General features: G+C 44.1%; 1 protein-coding gene across 6 annotated transcripts in view; it reads left to right on the top strand.

Annotated features, from left to right (window-relative positions):
- Nucleotides 1-18,243, top strand: part of LOC122177277 (limbic system associated membrane protein) — a 958,414-nt gene that overhangs the window by 793,801 nt on the left and 146,370 nt on the right. For all 6 annotated transcript variants that reach the window (XM_042866494.1, XM_042866493.1, XM_042866491.1 and 3 more), the window contains one exon: nt 8,009-8,241. In XM_042866494.1, the coding sequence (XP_042722428.1) occupies nt 8,009-8,241 (233 nt within the window). The remainder of the gene's footprint in view (nt 1-8,008; nt 8,242-18,243) is intronic.

The following is an 18,243-nucleotide window of genomic DNA, read 5'->3' as shown; positions in this document are numbered from 1 at the left end:
ATGCCGCTGGGAGCTGCGCGGGAGTTCATGCTCCAAAGCTCGGAGCCAGTTGACCCAAGCCTGTTGCTTTCAAACCGTGGGCAGCATGAGTTTGTGCTTTGGCTGCTGCTTTCTGCTCTGAGTTAGTGTCCCCAGGCAGTTCCCAATTAGAGAGAGTGAAAGCACAATCTCTCACAGTAGTGCTCAGATAAGTGTGCCCAAAGGTGGTGTCTGGGTTTGTGAAGGCTGTTTTGCAGCCATCACTCCCCACCTCTCACCATCCCTCCCCACCTCTCACCATCCCCACTGCACACCAAGCAACTCTGCCTATGAGGCAGGTCAGGTCTGCCAGGTTTCACTGCAGGATGACTGCGGGAATTACTCCTTCCCCATTACTCTATGAGTCCTGCCTTCCTACCAGTCTGTTTCAAACAGGAGGTTTTAACCAAGCTCCTGGCTTTCGTATTAACAGACGAAACACTATCAAATGTGCTTGACACTTCTTTTCCACTCTTCCCTCTCTCCTCTGCTGTTTATTTATTTATAAACATGTCCTCTTCTGCAAGGCGTACTGTATTGGAGGGTGAAGGTAAGCTCAGATCAAAGCTTTTCAGAGTTCTCCCTTGCAGCCACTTCTCTTCTTCCCCTCCCCTGCAAGCCTTTTTCCAGTGCCTCCTTTGGAAAGGCTCCTTTGGTGGGCTGAAGTGGTGCACTGGAAGGAGGCAGAATGCAGCAAAGCTGCAAATAAAGGGACAAAAGTATTGCCAAGCACTGCCTAGCTTTTATGGCTTTGCCATGGTTTCCACTTAATGAAGCTCTTTGACACACAGGATAAGCAGAACACGTCTGAGCCTTTTAACACTTTCTTCTATGAGTATAAAACATCTGTGAGACGTATTTTCAATAACAGCTCATGTTCAACAGCAAGGTAAAGGGCTACATTGGTAAAGAACTCATTCTGCCAAATGCTGTTTAGAAATGTTGGTGTTGTACTGAGAGCTGGTAGGCCCCAGATCAGTTTGGCAAATCTGATCTTAATCTCAGTGCTGAGTACTTTTAAAAGTCAGGGGTCAGTTGTGACTTTTGAGGGCTTGAAAACTTGAAATGCTTTTGGGAATATGACCATCTTCCGGTGGTTTTTGGAAATAACAAAACATTTAGTCTTTGTATCGGTATTCAACTAGTAGTTGATTGCTTAGGAATGTACTTAATGAAAAGAAGACTGTAGCTGTATTAAGTATCTGAGACATTAGAGGCTTCCTTGCTTTCCTTGGAGGACTCTTCATGAGACTAGCGCTTGAAGGTGGTAAAAAAGTTCTTCTTCCTTCAAGTCTGAACACTTATTTCTCCTCTCTTTCTTGACTCAGTTCTCCTTTCTGGACCCCCACACATCATGCTAAATAATTCCTCTCTTCCCTTGGTGCTTTCAGCTTCCAAAGAGGTATAGCTTGTCAACATATCCCTTTTAAGTCCTCTCTTAGTCAAGTTATACATATTTAATGTTTTAAGCTTCCCTTAGATGCTGATCCCTTTCCAGTCTTTGATGGATTTTGTTGTTGCTTGCCTCTGATTTCCCTCCAATTTCCCCATATCACTCTGGTAACAAGGTAACCTGGGATTGACTGTACCGTCCAGGTGCGCTCCGTACTCATCCGAAGTTGGTTTTGGATGGAATTAAAAAAGAGAAGCAGCAGAATCTCTCAAAGGGAATCTGCTTCGTGTCTTCTTCTCTCAAGGCATTATTTCATGATGGTATTTCAGCACTGGCTTCAGATATGGAAATGAGAACGTGTGCCTTGCTCAGAAGCTGTTTTCTGCTTTCATGTGGAAGAGAGATAGAAAAGGGGAAGAAGGGTTAAGCTCCTCAAAGGCTGTGTCTACATTAGACTTTTTTCTTTCTATTTCCTACTGTTGCTCGCATGGGTGTAGCTTAGTCCACAGTGGCACTGATGACAGCGTTGGAGCAGTCAAGGAAGCCAGTGTTTCTCTGTACATGATCTGTGCAATCTCTACAAGCCCCAACTCCACCAGTTGTGCAGCAGCAGTGGGAGCTTTAGATGGAAAGGGTCAGTTGTAAATAATAGCTGGAGTGTTGGCACATCAAGGAGATGTCCCTCTTGCGGATGCAGCAGCAGGAGGGATAAGGCAGGTTAGGCCCACCATTGCCCTCATTGCCGTAAGCCATCCTTCTCATTCAGCTGCTGAGGGCAGTGCTTGGAAGAGTGGATGATAATTTGGGTGAGTCATCTCAGGTATTCAGAGCCTCAGAGAAGATGGGAAAATTTGGTCTTATTTTTGCTAATATTGCTCCCGTTCCCACTGTGCTTTGCCTCTAAAAGGAATTTCGGTATTCTCCTTTCCCTTTTGGAGAAGGAACAGTATAGATGGAAAAGATACGGTCCTCAAAACAGCACGATGTTGGAAGCCAGGTAGTGTACTACTCAGGTGTTGGGAGGAACTGTTTCACATCATACAGAGCATGGAGTCACTTCCGAGTTTCCTGTAACACTTAAATCTGATACACGTCACAACCCTGTACCAATTAAGGGTTAATCTATGAAATTCTCAGCAACAAATTATCAAATTATCTCAAAATGAGGATGTTAATGAGTTTAAAAACAAAAGTAAAAGGGGGCAAGGGGTTAAGAAATTCCTGGGGATAAAAGAGGTATAGTACAGACTTACAAGGTGGAATGCAAACTGTCATTCAGACAGGAGGCCAACTCATATTTGCTTAAGTCTAGATTAATGGGCTTTTGTGGCTGGAAAGGATCATGAGATTTAGATGGTGATTTACGCCGTCCTTTTAGTAGGTGTTCCAGCTTTGTTTGAAATGTCTGTCACTAATTACAGGAGGATGAGCACTGGACCATGCATCTGGGTGCTCAGATCCTGCAATCCCCATTCACTGCTGCTGCTGTTCCCAGTTCATTCCCCAAACATTTGTGTCTGGACAACCCTTGCTCTATGATCCCATTTCTTTCTGCTTTCCCTTCTTTCAGAACTGGCCTTTTCTGTACTAATCTGTGGCATCATCTCATTCTCCAGTAGCTGTGCCGGCTGCCTTGATGTTTCTCGCCAGCTTTTGCCTCTCCCTGTTTTTTCTCTCCCCCCTCCTGCAATGTAGCATTGCCTTTCTCCATCTGCCCGATTGTCTCTCTGCTTTTTATCTGGGTGCTGGAGCTCCAGGTGCTGTCATTCTCTGCGACAGCACAGAACGTTTCGCATTGCCTCTGCGGCTGGATAATTACCAGATACTGAGTCACGTGGACTACCCAGCCAAACCCTCCCTCCCCTCCAGTCAGAGAGGAGATCACATCTCGGAAATACGTTTCCTTTTTATTATTATTATTATTATTTTTAAGAAGAAAACCAAGGGAAAGTTTGGAAGTTGCTCTTCTGGAACGACCTAGTGGTGAGCACATGAACGTTATCAACAAGGCAGTGGCGGCTCAGGTAGAAGGAATACTTCATCTCCGATACTGAATTTTGTGAAGGAAGGTAAAGGGGATGATAGTCCATAGGGGCAACTTATTAGTCACTCCCAGGCCCAGTCTTGGTCTATTCCTGAGGCAGAAAAAGATTATAATAGTACAGAGACTCTTGAGTTGATGCTTAGTTTCAGGTCCTTCTACAAATTCAGTGTAAAAGCCAATATCCAGTTCCCAGAAGAGACTAATTGTCTTTCAGTGAGCTTCAGTTCCTAAGCGACTGCAGGTGCTTTTTAAATGCCAGCTCATGTCCTGCTGATGGTAAAAGCACAGCATCCTTGGCGTAAGTGAAGCGAAACCCAAAGACAGATCCTCTGGCAATGTTCCCCATTGCCATCCTGCATCATCTCTGTTATTCCCTGGTTTCCCCTTTTGAAAGTGCAGAGGTCCCAGTGATGCTACGAGAAGCTGCAGACAAGCCAAGTGAGGCATACACTCACGGCTGGAAGAGGTGTGTGATCAGTAGCTGATTAGCGTCACCTAATCATGCTTCGTCGAGATCAGAATCAGGTTTCTGACTGTACTTAAAAGGGACACCAACAAGTCCTGAAAGGGAAAAGGAAGGAGCTCGTGGGCTTTCCTCAGCAGTCTCATCCTCCCATCTGATCCCACTGCAAGACCCTGATGGAAGCTTTAGGAGCTTTATTTGGAAATTTGAAATGTACTGGGTCTGGCTAGGATGGAGTTAACTTTCTTCATAGCAGCTCGTACTGATATCATTAAAAGGTACCTCTGCTTGAATGGATGTGGACTAGAGCTGTTTATGCAGGTATACTGATCCCCAGAAGATGGGAAGAGCTATAAATCAAGCCAGTATAAGTTCTCTTGTTCTGGTATAGTTACATCCACCCCAGGAGAGTACTGGCATAACAATTACTGTAATTTTGGGTTTGATATTTTTTTTCTATACAGAAAACAGAAACCTATGCTCTTAAGAAGTCATTTTAACATAAAGAAAACCCATGGGAAACCAGCTGTGTGTCTGCTAGTGAGAGCCCATGCAGCTCTCGTTTTTAGGCTGGAATATTTTTGGCGAATTCCCTTGGATTTCATTTTCCGTCCGTATCGAATGGAGAGATGAGGATGCTCGCAGCACATGAGCAGTTCTGCACTGATAGTCATATTCGCTGGTTGCAATCCTTTTTGCTTTCATTAAAAACAGTTGATGTTAGGGAGAGCGAGATAGGAACGTTTCTGTACAAGGCACTGGGGAGACCTCATCTAGAAAGTTGGGTATGAATTCTGGTCACGGCAGAGGAGTTCAGACTGAAGCAGGTGTGGAGAAGGGCTACTGGGATGTTTAGGGCAATGGAGAGTCTATCATACAAGAAGAAACTAGAAGAGTCTGGCTTGTTGAGCCCAGCAAAATGAAGGCTGAGAGGGAATATGATTGCTCTCAGTGAACACACTGGAAGATAAGCACCCAGGAGAGAGAAAAGTTATTTAAGCTAAAGGATGGTGTTGGCATAAGAGGAAATGGATATAATCCAGCCATGAATAAATCTAGACTTAAAATTAGAAAAAAGAGAAAGAAAAAAAAAAAGGTTTCTAATCAGCAGAGCAGAAAGACTTTGGGCTGCCTGCCATGCCAAGCATTGGAGAGGGCACTCATGCAATTCAGATGGAGAGTGAGCAGTGGTGCAGGGACCAGAATTGTTGTGAGTGAGTGGTGAGGGGTTAGGGTTAGGGTAGGGTTAGGGTTAGGGTTAGGGTTAGGGTTAGGGTTAGGGTGAGGTTTGGAACTGCTTTTAGCTGATGAGTGTTAGCATTTCTCCTAGCAGTGCTAGTGGAGCTGGTCCTGGCTGTGTAAATAAATGTCTGCAGTCAGGAGCAACAGAGCACATCTCCTCTGGAGAAAATGAGCCAGGTAAGATTTTCTTTGCGTCATGTGTCTAGTTTTTCCTATAGTTAGAGGTGACATTTCTGGCTGAAGATCCCAAAGCACTTTCCTGGGGTAAAGGCATTATCCTTCCCTTTTCTACTGTGAAATTGCCCAAGACCGTTTTCAGTATTGTGGAAATGGTGACTGAGATGTGTGTGAGGATGTCCAGGTGCCTTTCTCCAGTTCCAGTTTCCAGTTGTCCACTCCTGGATGGCTCTTACACAATTGTCAGGCATTGAGTGAGGAAAGGAAAGATATCAGTAGCAGCTAGAAATGGCGCAGTAGCTAAAAATCATGAAGGAGCCACATTGTATTGTACTGTTTGTTTTATTTTGTTTTATTTTTAGTTAAGTTTTGGGGGGCTTTTTTTTTTTTGCTTTTTGTGGGTTTTTTTTTTTTTTTTATGAGATAGCAAAGAGGCTAAAGAGGCACAGCAGCAAGTTTTCTTTTCCTTCTCTGTGTATGGATTGAACTGATGGTAAAATCAATAGTTCCTAAGTCCCTGTAGTGATTGTCCAAGACGTGACCATCACCGCTCGCCGCCCTTCTCAGTAGCTACATCAGCAGATGTCAAGAAATTAAACCCGAAACCACAAGGAAAAGCTGAATGGATGGATCACAAATAGTTTATTAGCACTCACTAGCACTGATGGTAATGCTTTCAATAAGCCTAATGAAAAGCGTTTGACTATCTCAGTGAACTTGTTTATTGATTATTAGTGAATGATAAGAGCCATTTGATATCTTGCAAGATGCCTTGCTCCCATTGCTTTGCAGTTAAAATGTCAGTTAACATGCCATTTAATATTCTATTAGTATTGAATTAGCACTTATTACACTGTGAAAATCATCACCATAAATCCTTATTAAAGCATGATCCATAAGGTTGGGTGGCATCTCTGGCAGAGTAGGAGGGTGCGTGTGTGCAGACTGACATGCTGGGAAACCTGAGTGCATGTTTGGAGCATGCCTGGGCTTGGAGTTTCCAAGCTCGTACACTGATTTTCTGTGGCAGTTTCAGAGGCGCAGGTATGTCCAGATGAGCAGTTCAGACCCAGTTTGCTCGCTTGTCCAGTTTTCCTCCTTGCCTTTTCTTTCCCTCTCTCTCTCACATTATTTTGGTTGTACCACTGGCCTAGGGATAACCCTGAGCAAAAGCAGCACGCAACACATTATGACACAGTTTTTGTTTTCTGTAGTGTGTTTCCTCCTCCTGTCAGTCACTGAGGGCCCCTGAGTGAGCATTCTGAAGGGGTATCTTTGCACCTCATCAAAGAGCATGGCGCAGAAATGGCGCACCTGCCTCCAGGCAGAGTAGGTGGTACATATAGTGCAAGTCCAAAAAGCAGCATGACTGGGTTGGTGCTGTGCTGGCTCTGTTGTACTCTGCTCGTACAGATAGGTGTGTTGCGGGTTTGGAAGTGGCTGAGAAACTTCAACGCCCACTGAGTTCAGCTGCAGCTGTTAATCTGCTTAGTTTCTCAATGCCATCCCCCTTGGGATCTTCACAAATCCAAAATGTGCACAGAGGAACTTGGAATACCTTTCAGAAAGATTGAACCTTAGGCTGGGGTCTTTTGGGCTGCTCTCTAAAGCAAATGTTTGTCAAATCAGGCTTGCTTCCAGCCTGGCCAGCAGCTTGGTGGGCCTCTCAGCTACTCCCACACAGCCTGGCTTTCCTCCTACTCCCAGGTAACTCAGTACAACCCAGAGTGCATCCACAGAGCAGGGGAGTGGGAGGTGCTGGCCGTATGGTGGGGTCACGTCACACAGGACACAGCTGTGGTATGGCCTGAATGAAATGCATTCAAGCAGAGGAACTTGGAAAATGTCTGACCCGTGCTAAGAGGCTGTGTGAAAGCCTCCTAGCCTACTGTCAAATGTTTGTCTTATCATGAAGTAATAGTCTTTATCCTCTCTCTTTTCTTTCTCAAAGGCAACACATGCCTGAATAGTGCCGGGGAGAGGTGCTAGATTATTTGGATGCCAGGAGGCTGTGAGCAGAGCTCTGAGCAATGGAGGAGCGAAAGCTCTGGAGACTGAGCTGCTCTGTCCTACAGGCTGCTGACGGACAGGCTCTCTCAGCCTATGTGAGCCTGGCTCTGATGGGTACAGCTGCCAAGAGAGAGAGAAGTTGAGTCCCCCTTGTCTTCTTCAGCTGTGAGCTTAACACCACAGCTTCTTCTCCTTGTGCTGCTGAACCTGAGGGCTGGAGAAGCTGTGTGCTGAGCTGACAAAGCTGAAGCCCTGAACCTTTGCCCTCTGAACTGGCAGGGGGCTGGGAATGCAACTCCTCTTGTGTGCTTAACTTCTGAAGGTGAGCGGGGAGCATGTGAAGGACTCCTGACCTTTCCTACTGGCAGTTAGAAGGGATCTGGTGACTGGGATCTCTTGTGGCCTTCCAAAGTCATTTATTGTGCATGTGTAGGCCACAGACAACAGGAAGTGAGAGCAGGAGCTGTGGCCACCCCAAATCTCAAATGTTCATGAAGCCTTTCCAAAAATCCTTGTGAAAGAATCGGGCTTTGGGCCATGGTGATGAGGAGCTGCTGTACCAGCAGGATTGTACTAACTAGTACCTGAGCAATGTAGTAGAGGGAAGGGACAAAATGGAGACGCTTGTTAATCTCTCTCTCACCTTTCTCACCGTCTTCAGGTGTTATGTAGAAGACAGAAGCTCCAAGGTGGCCTGGTTAAACCGTTCTGGCATCATTTTTGCTGGAGAGGACAAGTGGTCCCTGGACCCTCGAGTAGAGCTTGAGAAGAGAAACCCACTGGAATACAGCCTGCGGATCCAGAAAGTGGATGTCTATGATGAGGGGTCCTATACGTGTTCAGTGCAGACGCAGCATCACCCCAAGACTTCCCAGGTTTACTTGATTGTGCAAGGTAAGCAACATGCCTGAGAAGCAAGCAAAGAGAGACAAACATGGCAGGTGGAAGGATCTGTGTCCTTCTTAGGGAAACCACAGAGCCAGTAGACTGTGGACCTTGCAATGGCAGCCAAGAGTGAGCAATTCCTTTGGTTTACAACAGGAGCCAGCAGGGCTGCTCCTTCCTCTGTGGCATGGCGTGGCTTTGCTCTGACATCAGTCTGTCCGTTCCAAAGCAGTGACAGAGTAGGGAACATCAGTGATACCAAGGCATATTCGAGATACAAACCTGGCTCTTGGCTCTGGTCCTTCTGGCTCTGAGGGGAAAGCATTTGTTTATGATGCCACTTGTTGGGATGAGGTGCTTGTCTTGTGTCTTCCCAGATAGCCCTCTTGTTTCTTCATCGTCTCTGTCCTCAGATTTTCTTTCTTTTTTCTTACATCAGCAAGAATGTTGTGCTTTTTGGCCTTCTGTTGTCAGCCTCTTGCAAGGCTGGGGAATTAATTTTCCTGGATGTTTTTCTGTGCAGGGTCACTGGTTTGCAGGGTGCACTGTCTCTAGGCATGTGTGAAACCTGGTACCTGTGGTAGCAGCCGCCTACCTTATGTTATGTACTCCATTTTTAGCTGCCCTCCTCCTGCGTATGTCACAGGGAACTGGAAACTTGGCAATCTGAAGCAGCATTGCCCTGTCTGCCTGCCTGCATGCTTGGTATAATAGAGAGTAAACACATCAAGGAGGTCACCAATTACTGGTAAGGGCACTATGGAGTTTGCTTGTTCCATCCTGCCTAGACCAGAATAGCAAACAAAACAGTTGACTTTTTTTTTTTAATTTAATCTTCCTGCAATTCTGTCTATCTGCCTATTTATCTAAAATATTTATAGATTAGCTTAAATAGATAGATACGTATGGCTGTGTTTAATATGTACTGCAGAAACGTTCAGCTTCTTTGTTATCAGTCAGATAGGAATTTGTTGTCTCTTTGGATCTGTCTAGCAAACAAAAATGCTCCAAATTTTATTTCTCACAGCTAATGTTTGGATTATTCTGTGTATAAATACATGTACAAATGGACTCTCCTCTTGCTATTACTTGGCCAGCTCAGGGCTAACTAGCATGTTGAGTGTTCATCAGCAAGACAAAGTCGGGCTGTGTGGTCAGGGGTGATGCCTTACATGTGAGTGCAGTAAAAATGAAGTTCCCAATTTGTCTTGTGCAAAATCCCCCTTCAGCAGCATGAGGAGTTATGTGCACCAGCACTCAGAGCAGGTCTTCTGGACTGTTTGAGAGTTTGAGGGAATGCAGCCAGCATGAAACGCACTCACAGAGCCCTGGAGGTGTACCCAGCCTTGCTGCTTGCTGCAACCGTGCAGGTAGTTTACTTCTGGTAAAGTCTGACCGCATGCGGTTTTCGTTTACCTGTCCAGAAAAAAATTGGTATGAATGAATTTTAGAGCCATGCACATGTATTATTAATTTTATTTGTGCCCATTAGATACAAGTGTAAGCAGCAGAATTGAGTTCTCCAGCTGAGCTTTCAATTAAATGTGTGGGTGTCCAGCTCTGAGCTACTGCCACCTTTCTGAGGATGAGAGAATTCAGGTACTGGCACACTCAAACATGCCTCAAAGCAGTGTCTGTGGATAATCTTTGCTTAACATGTTCCATGAATTTACCAAAAGACCCACTGCAACATCATGCTTACTTCTTAAGCCTCTGGTCCCAGAATTCTGTAATTAGATGAAACTCACAGCTTCAATTTTTCTAAAATTAAATATGATTTGTTATGATTGTTGAAAGAAAAATAAAAAAAGAGAAATATAAATACAAATTCCTTTACAATTTGGAGGAATTAGGCTTATTTTAAACCATATTTTTATTAGTTTAAAACTAATGAATAATTCATTTTAAATAATCTTAACTAATAAAACTAATTTATTAGAAACTGGTATACACTGCAAAATATCCCTTTTCTCTCACTGTATCATTTTCTCATATTGATTATTATTATTATTCCCAGATGTGCAGTTTGCCAGCCTGAAAAATAGTCTGTCACTAGTGCAAATGAGAGGAGTTTGGATATTGAGTTGTGTGCTAAGCTTTTTAGGTTTCTTATTTAATATAATTTATTTCTTTCTCATGCTTTTGTGTAATAAAATTAAAGGCATGGACTAGAGAAAGCAGCGAGCATCCTAAACTGAAAAGTAAATAAATGTTTTCAGGAGGACACAGCTCCTGAAAAATTAAATAACAGGGTTGTTAGTTGATTGATGTGCTGGTCTGGCAGGAGGAAGCCTGGGCTGACCATCAAAAGTTCTTTCTAAGTAATCAGGCTGGTGCTGCCCACACTTGCCACCAGACATCCTGCAGTGTCTGCTGATGGACATCAGCTGTGCTCATGCCCTTTCTCTTGCTCAGTTAGTGATGTCCCAGGTCTCTGCTCCCCTGCACTGGGTACCAGAGGCAGGGCCTTAATCTCTCATTTTTCTGCAACCTCATCTAGATGGTCACTGTGAAAGCCCAGCCCCCCCACTCCAAGAAACAGATGAGCTGGCTATATCAGAGACTAACAAGTAGGTAGGTACAGGATAGGTGCATTATAAATAAGGAAGGCCACTTCCATAACTGCAGTGCCAGCTGAAAGAGATGGGTTTTGATGTTTCCTAAGAATTGGCTGCATTTACATCATCACAGCTTAATGGAGTTTCATTTCTACTCTTCAGAAAATCATAGAATCATAGAATATAAGATTATCCAGCATTCTTTATGACTCTTTCCCCTTTTTCAAACTCTAAGACTGCTCTACTTGGAGATGTAGACATCCACTGCTCAAAGATTGCTGAGCATAACCATTGGCTGGCTCTTCTGTCTTTCTGACTCAGATAGCCAACACTATTGCCAAAGTGGGGTGAGCTGGAGGCAGCTGTCTCTGCCCAGCTCAGTCACAAACAAGTGCTGGTATTGTGCCTTTCACACTGAGGTGAAGACATGAAAATCACAGAATCACAGAATCACCCGGGTTGGAAGGGACCCCAAGGATCATGTAGTTCCAACCCCCCTGCCTAGCAGGGCCACCAAACATACACATTCAGATCAGGTTGCCCAGGACCCCGTCCAACCTGGCCTTAAACACGTCCAAGGACGGGGCATCCACAACCTCCCTGGGCAGCCCGTTCCAGGGCCTAACCACTCTCCTAGTAAAGAACTTCCCCCTAACATCCAACCTAAATCTTCCCTCCTTCAACTTAAAACCATTTCCCCTAGTCCTGCTGTTATCAGCCCTTTTGAAGAGTTTACTCCCCTCCTGGGTGTAGGTTCCCTTCAGGTATTGATAGGCTGCAATGAGGTCACCCCGCAGCCTTCTCTTCTCCAGGCTGAACAAGCCCAACTCCCTCAGCCTGTCCTCATAGGGGAGGTGAAAAGGCAGCTATAACCCACCAGCATTTTATGCTGCCACACTGTTGGTGTAGTGGCAATTAGAGACTTTCATTTGCTACTCTACATATTTCTTTTTGCCTTTGATCAGAGATGCAAAGATCTGGAAGGGCCCACAAGAGGCAGCATGCTCCCTTCCTATGCACTAGAGACAAGATCAAATAGATGTTGGTTGCTTCCAACATGTGTTTTTTGAAGAGACCCCATGCACCAAAAGCCATGTATGGCGATTATCTCATACTTGTTGTGCTTGGAAAGCTTTTAGTAAGATGTGATCCAAACTGTTTTTGTTGCCAAATATTTATGATCCTTCCCCAACAGATGATGGTAATTTATCTTCCTCTTACTCAAAACTACCTTTCACCTGCCCATTAAACCCTATGTCTTAGACATCTGCAATCAAGCCTAACTGGCTGATTTCTCACAAGTTGTATTTTCCATCCCTTACATTGTGCTTTTTTCACTACTATACAATTTGGTAACGCTTTTCCTTAAATATATTGTCCAGAACCTAAGCAAAAGTTCTAGTTTAGGACTCATTTGTGCAGGTGAAAGGTAAATAAGTGACTGTAATATTTTGCATATCATGCTTCACTTAACTGACCTTAGAATGAGATGAAATTCACTTTTTATTTATAAGAATACCTCATTGCTTTCTCTTATTAATTCCTGCAGCTCTCAGGTAGTGGCTTGCTGCATGTTGTGACTTGATGCACATTCTCCATTTCTACAGCTGAGCATTAATTGTGATTTCCCCCTTCCTGAGCACAGCACTGGTGCTTGCTGCTGTTGCTTTCCATCCAGTTGATTTCTCAATGGAGATGGGCTCCGTGGAGGACATACTTGTAGTGGCCCTCATCTTGGCTTCCTCATTGAAAGTCAGGTGCCTTCTTTCTACTGCATCCCAAAGGCGTTAAGTGAAGCGTTAAAAAGATCAGGGCACAAAGAAATCCGTGGTAACAACTCACAATACCTCCCTCCCCGCAGATAGCTGTCTGTTGTTCACAGCTCTTTGAAGCATCCTGATGGTGATTTAACATCTGCCATATTTTCTTAGCTTGTTCAGGAGGCTGTCAGGCCTGCTCAAGTCAAGATATATCACACACTGCTCCCTCTTTATCCACTATGCCAGTTATCCTATAAAAAAAGGGGTGACAAGATATATGTTTGCCAAAAGTGCATTGGTTATTTTTTCCTTTACAGTATTGTTATCCTCTAGGTGTTTATAAAGGGAATGTTTAATTGTTTGTTCCAGTGCAAACTCAGTAACTTGTTCTAGAAGAACAAGTCATAAAGGGAACCTGGTGGCTGCCCCTCTCTAAGCTCTGTCTTGGGCTCTTCTAGGGCTGTAGCCTCAGGCCCTCTTCAGACATAAATAAATGCCAGAGGATAAATCCCAATAGTCCTCACTTAGCAGGGTCACAGGCACAAAGACACAGAGATATTAGCAGGTATGGGGCTTAAAACTTTTGGCACTATTAAAACTGTCCAGCTCAAGCTAAATTGCTCTCAGGTAGGAGCAGGCAGATAGTTGCTGGTTTTGCTGTCAAGAGGCTTTATACCACGGCATTGCTGTGAATGGAGACGGCCGGGAACTCTTCAGTGGGACAAAAACATTTGACTGTTTTTGGCTTTGATTAAAATTTCATCAGGAAGGTTTTAGAGGTGTTAGGTTCCTTTTGTGGTCAAAACTGGGAAGAGGAAAAAAATACAGAATTACCGTAATTTATCTAAAAGCTAATGGTCGTGTCTGGAGTATGGAGAACTCACGCTTGCCTTTTTGCTCAGACTGTGGGACTCTTGCAGCCTCTAACATTTCTTGTGATTCCCAGTTATTGGCAGTTCAAAGGATGTGCGCTCTCCCTTCTTTAGATGTTTATTTTATGACAAAAATTCAAAAGAGCTTTGTCATTTTGGCAGAACAAAAACAAACTTGGAAGCGTCAGCAGCAAGTTCTCCTGAAGAGGAATTCTTGTTTTCTGCCCAGCCCTAATCACAAACTCGAAATCAATGTGTACCAGCTAAAGGCCAAATCCTTCAGTTTTCTTCCAACTGATCACAGGCATTATTGTGTGGAAAGAACCACACAGGTTCTTTCTCCATTACGCACGGCCTTTGAGGAGCTCCTTGCTTACAAAGACTCAGAGTTGGCCATTCATTGTTTCTAAGTGGTACAAAGATGTAGCTGTTGATGCTGAGATTTACCCATTGAAAAATTATTATTAACTCTATTTAGTACATTAGCTGTTGCCCTTCAGTATCCATTCCCCTGAAATGAAAGGACTTAGTGCATGCACTGCAGAGCAAAATTCCTTGTCCACGAAGGCAGCTGAAGCTAGCCAGGCTTCTTGTGTATAAACACTGCCCTGGCAGTGAGTTCCTTGGTAAGATCTAGTTCTGGAGTTTCCTCTGAGGAGGAAGGGGGTTTTCTATCTATGCAGCCTTTGCCCTCACTGCTGAAGATAAGCACAGGGGAAAATTCTGCCTTAGACTTCAGAGTTATGGGAAGTGTTTCTGGGCACAACTGGAGCAAGGCACGCCAGTGTCTTTCACAGAAACCTGAAGTCATATATCAGATGGATGTAAATGTTGCTGGACGTCTTGGGGTAAGCCAGTGAGACAGAGATTCATGTGACTGCGTGTAGCTGTTTCCACTGGAGTGACTCACCTTGGACTCCCTTTATCACCAGTGAGGAGAAGCAGGCCCTTCTAGGACATTAACCAGTTCAACCTAAAGGAGCCAGCCAAGCTTTATCAGATGAACTGACCCACAGACATGTCAACTTGTCTCCAGCAGCTGCAGAGGGGAGTGCAGGGTGGGCAATCTGTGTGGAGCAGTGCACCTTTTAGCCTTTCTAGACCCCTTACGGTCATGCTACTCCAGTTTGTTCCCTGACAGATATGGGGTTGGTGGCTCTCAGTGCTTGCAGGTGGTCACTGCAGACCAGAGCTGGTTTCAAGCTAAGCAGAGTTTTGATGGGGGCCCATCTTCCCCTGGCATTTCTGGCCTTCCCACCCCTGTACTAGAAGCAGAGCAACTTGAAGAGAGCTGAAGCTATTTTTCCTTTGCTAGCCAAGCAATAAGGATGTTGGAGTCAGGTGCTGTTCTCTGAGATACGTTTTCTTTCCTGCTTGGTGGGCGCAGAGCCCAGAATTCGGAGGGATCTTTCTAAGTGCTAGCACTGTAGCATTTTCAATTCCAGGGAGTCTGCAGTAGGTAAGAATGAGCACAGACCACTTTGTCTTTTTCAGGACATAGCTCCAGTGGGAAAACGACAGCGAATTTGGCATGCTGTTGCAAAGAATAATGAGATAACATGGGAGTATGAATTTTCTGGGAGGGAGAAAAAATATCATTTTACTGGAAGCAGTGCAGGAGAAGAAGAAAAAAATGGAGGGAGGAGATAAATTTGGATTACTACAGGGCTGGGAGAGACAGGACCAACGTGCACAGAAGGAAGTGACAGCAGATCAGATTGGTGGGGAAATTAAGCAGAGAATGCAGAGAATCGTCTTGGGGAACCAAAGCAGAGTAGATTTTGCTGCCCCCCTTCTTTTGTTATTGTGGACTGTAATTTCCTACCAGCAAAGTAAGTCTAGAATTTCAGGCACACAGTAGCAGTGGTGGCAGCCTTTCTAGGTTTTCTGTGCTGGGTTTTTGTTGTGTTGTCCCCCCCCCCCCAACAAAACCAATAAATTACAAGAAATTGCACCTGGTGTTTCATAGTTTACCAAGGAACTTTCTGCCACTCCCCATCTGTTTATGGTCTCCCCACAGTGTCCTGATTCCTCTTAACTTTTATTTTCCTATCTCTAGGCAGGGCTGGAATGTTACTATGCAGTGTAGGTTTTGGCTCTGCTTTATAGGTTGACTCTCAGCACTTAGTGCATAAATCAGGAAGTTTTTCTGGAAATATTTTGGTGCTTGCTTTGCAGGTGCAGGCAAGAGACAAAAACAGAATACTTCAAAAAATGCTTACTCATTTTGGTGGAAAAAGTATTGCATAAAATGCACTGAATGTTTTCCTGTGGCTGGGAGGAAGGGTCTTGATACGATAATCCAGTTCCGTATATATATAACTCATCTTAGCTTGAGTGGTCTCTTTAGATAAGTATCATCTGACTTTGCGTGATTTTGCCTGTTCAGCTGATTCACGGTTCAGACCAATGCTGTGAAACATTTTCCCTTGATATTTTTTGTCCAGTTTTCTCAGTCTACTGTCCCATGTCTTAGCTGGGGCTGTTAGGCAGTGGTGTAGGGACAATATTTGCTTTCAGCTCCATAAACAGCAAGTATCTAGTCCCATGTCTGCTAACCCTTGAGAGAGTGCAGGTAGCCATTAATCGTATATCCAAGTGTGTTCCTTCTCTCGTGGATGGAACAGCAGTATCCATGGTAGCAAAAGAGTTGTTTTGAACAGTTCAAGCCTTGAACCTCAACTCGATTTGCCCATAACAGGATATAGCCCCTTTGATATCCTAAGTAATGTCTTGTCAAATGTTGAAGAAAAATTTGTTCTGCAGATAAAACGTGCTCTGAAAGTAACACCTCCTGTTTATTTCCATGGAAACTACAACAGATACAAAGAGCACAATAACACTATTTGATAGAACATATTCTCAGCTACAAAATGCTTTTTTTTTTTTTTCAACTCAGTCACTACTACTAGCTGTGCATTTTTGCCAGTGGTGAACAAGAGCCTGAATGCCATGATCCTAAAATTCTGCACCAGCGGAGATGCCCCACTGTCACTGTCACCACTACTGAAAAGCACCACCCACTGCCTCGCTGTGCTCTCATCCACTGTTTGTTCTTCATAACTGTTCAGCAAATGTCAATGAATATCAACGGGTGCCATTTGTTCCCCAAGGAGAAATTCAGTGACACACCTTTGTTTCATCAGCACTTTCATATCAGACGCCATTCTGTCAGACTGCCCCTCTGCTGCCATCTGTCACACAGCAACAACATGTAAGGGAACACTGGTAGGAAGGTTCAACCTCTACTGCCACACCACCAACATCCGCCTCTGACGTCGTGGGCCAACATAATGAAATAGAAGGCATTGCTTTCAGAGCAGCCCTTGTAATGCTTGTTGTAAATAGCAAGCCTGTAACAGTTTAGTAGTTATGAAAAGAAAAATTTCTCACAAGATCTGATCTAGTCTAAAGCTTTGTATTTCTAACCTACAATAATAAAAGATGTATATCTAGTCTCCACTAGAAATTTTAGGATCAGCTTGTATTTTTACTTGCGCTACAGATGAGAGCTAAAGGTTAATCATGCTCCACCTTTTCCTGTCTCAGATCAACCTTTACTGTAGCTTTACTATCTATTTTATTTTCTTCCTTTCATTTGAAAGAAATATTGCCAAGTTGAGGTTAGCTAGATTTGTGGTTTGCTTAGCTGAGTTTTTATTATATTCAAACCCCAGAGATACTGAAGTTAGCTTGGCTTGCTAAGGAAACACAGTATGTAGGATTTTGTTAGTATGGTTATTCTGTTTGCCTGTCCTTCGTCTGTGTAATCCTCTGCTCAGCTACCTCCAGCACCTCTTGTATCCACTGAGACCTCGACTCTGCCTTAAAACATTCCCACCAATATCTCCCAGTCTCCTACTGCATCCCTTTCTGATGGGGCATACAAAAAGGTTTTCAGCTACATGTCAGTTTAGATCTGTGGATGTGCCAGCTGGCTGGTGCCATGTTCACCAAAACTGGTCAAGGGCTCTGAAGGCTGTCCAACGGATGAGACAGGAGGACCTGGGACAGCCAGGAATTGTTAACACACAGAACAGTGTGTTACTTTTTATTGTTTTTCTTATTTCACCGGTTCCTGTGGAGTTGATACTGCAAATCTGCCATGCCTGAAGCTCCATATGGGATTCTCTTGAAATTCCAGATTCCTGGGGCCCAGCAGCTCAAGTTTCGTGGGTTTGGGCGATGTGTTACTGTCTACACTTGTAGCTGTGTATCAGTGGATAAGGACCTGGATCAAAATTGCGATTCCACTGAAATTAAAGGGAATTTTGTTTCATTGGCGTCAAGACAATTGGAATTGGCTAGAAACAGATTGTAAAATAAACCTAGATGGAGCCAACAGTTCAAAAACAACATCCAGACTTGCAGAAAGAAGCAAATATATTTCCTGCTTTAAAAGCTTTCCATTTAATATGAATTAATTACAGAAAGAAAGAAATTGCCACATCAGGAAAGGAAACAAGGTAATCATATTTCTAATGCGAGACTGTCCTTGTAAAGGTGACTTTGGGATTTGAAGGTGAGAGAAGGCAGATAGATAGTTATGTTATCTGTGCTTTATCTTCCTACCACGTGTTTGTGTCTGCACAGTGCATATTGATCCCAGCCACCTCACAGTAACCTTGTGCTCCTATGACTTGTCTCTATCCAGTTGCTAGCCATCATCTCACTTCCCAGCAGATGTGTCATTTGTCGTTCCGGTGTACGTGTAAGCGGTATCTTGGAGGATATGCCTCCAGCTACTTTCCAGAAAAACAACAAATGATAAACTGTATTAAGTGATAGGCTTTCAGGGTTCGGGTTTTGATGGCTTTTTCA

The sequence above is a fragment of the Lagopus leucura genome, unplaced genomic scaffold (genome assembly GCF_019238085.1).
Source record: "Lagopus leucura isolate 7727_CA_CO unplaced genomic scaffold, USGS_WTPT01 Super-Scaffold_100001, whole genome shotgun sequence".
Lineage (NCBI taxonomy): Eukaryota > Metazoa > Chordata > Aves > Galliformes > Phasianidae > Lagopus > Lagopus leucura.
The sequence above is the reverse complement of the archived record's forward strand: the minus strand, read 5'-3'. Positions and strand labels throughout refer to the sequence as shown.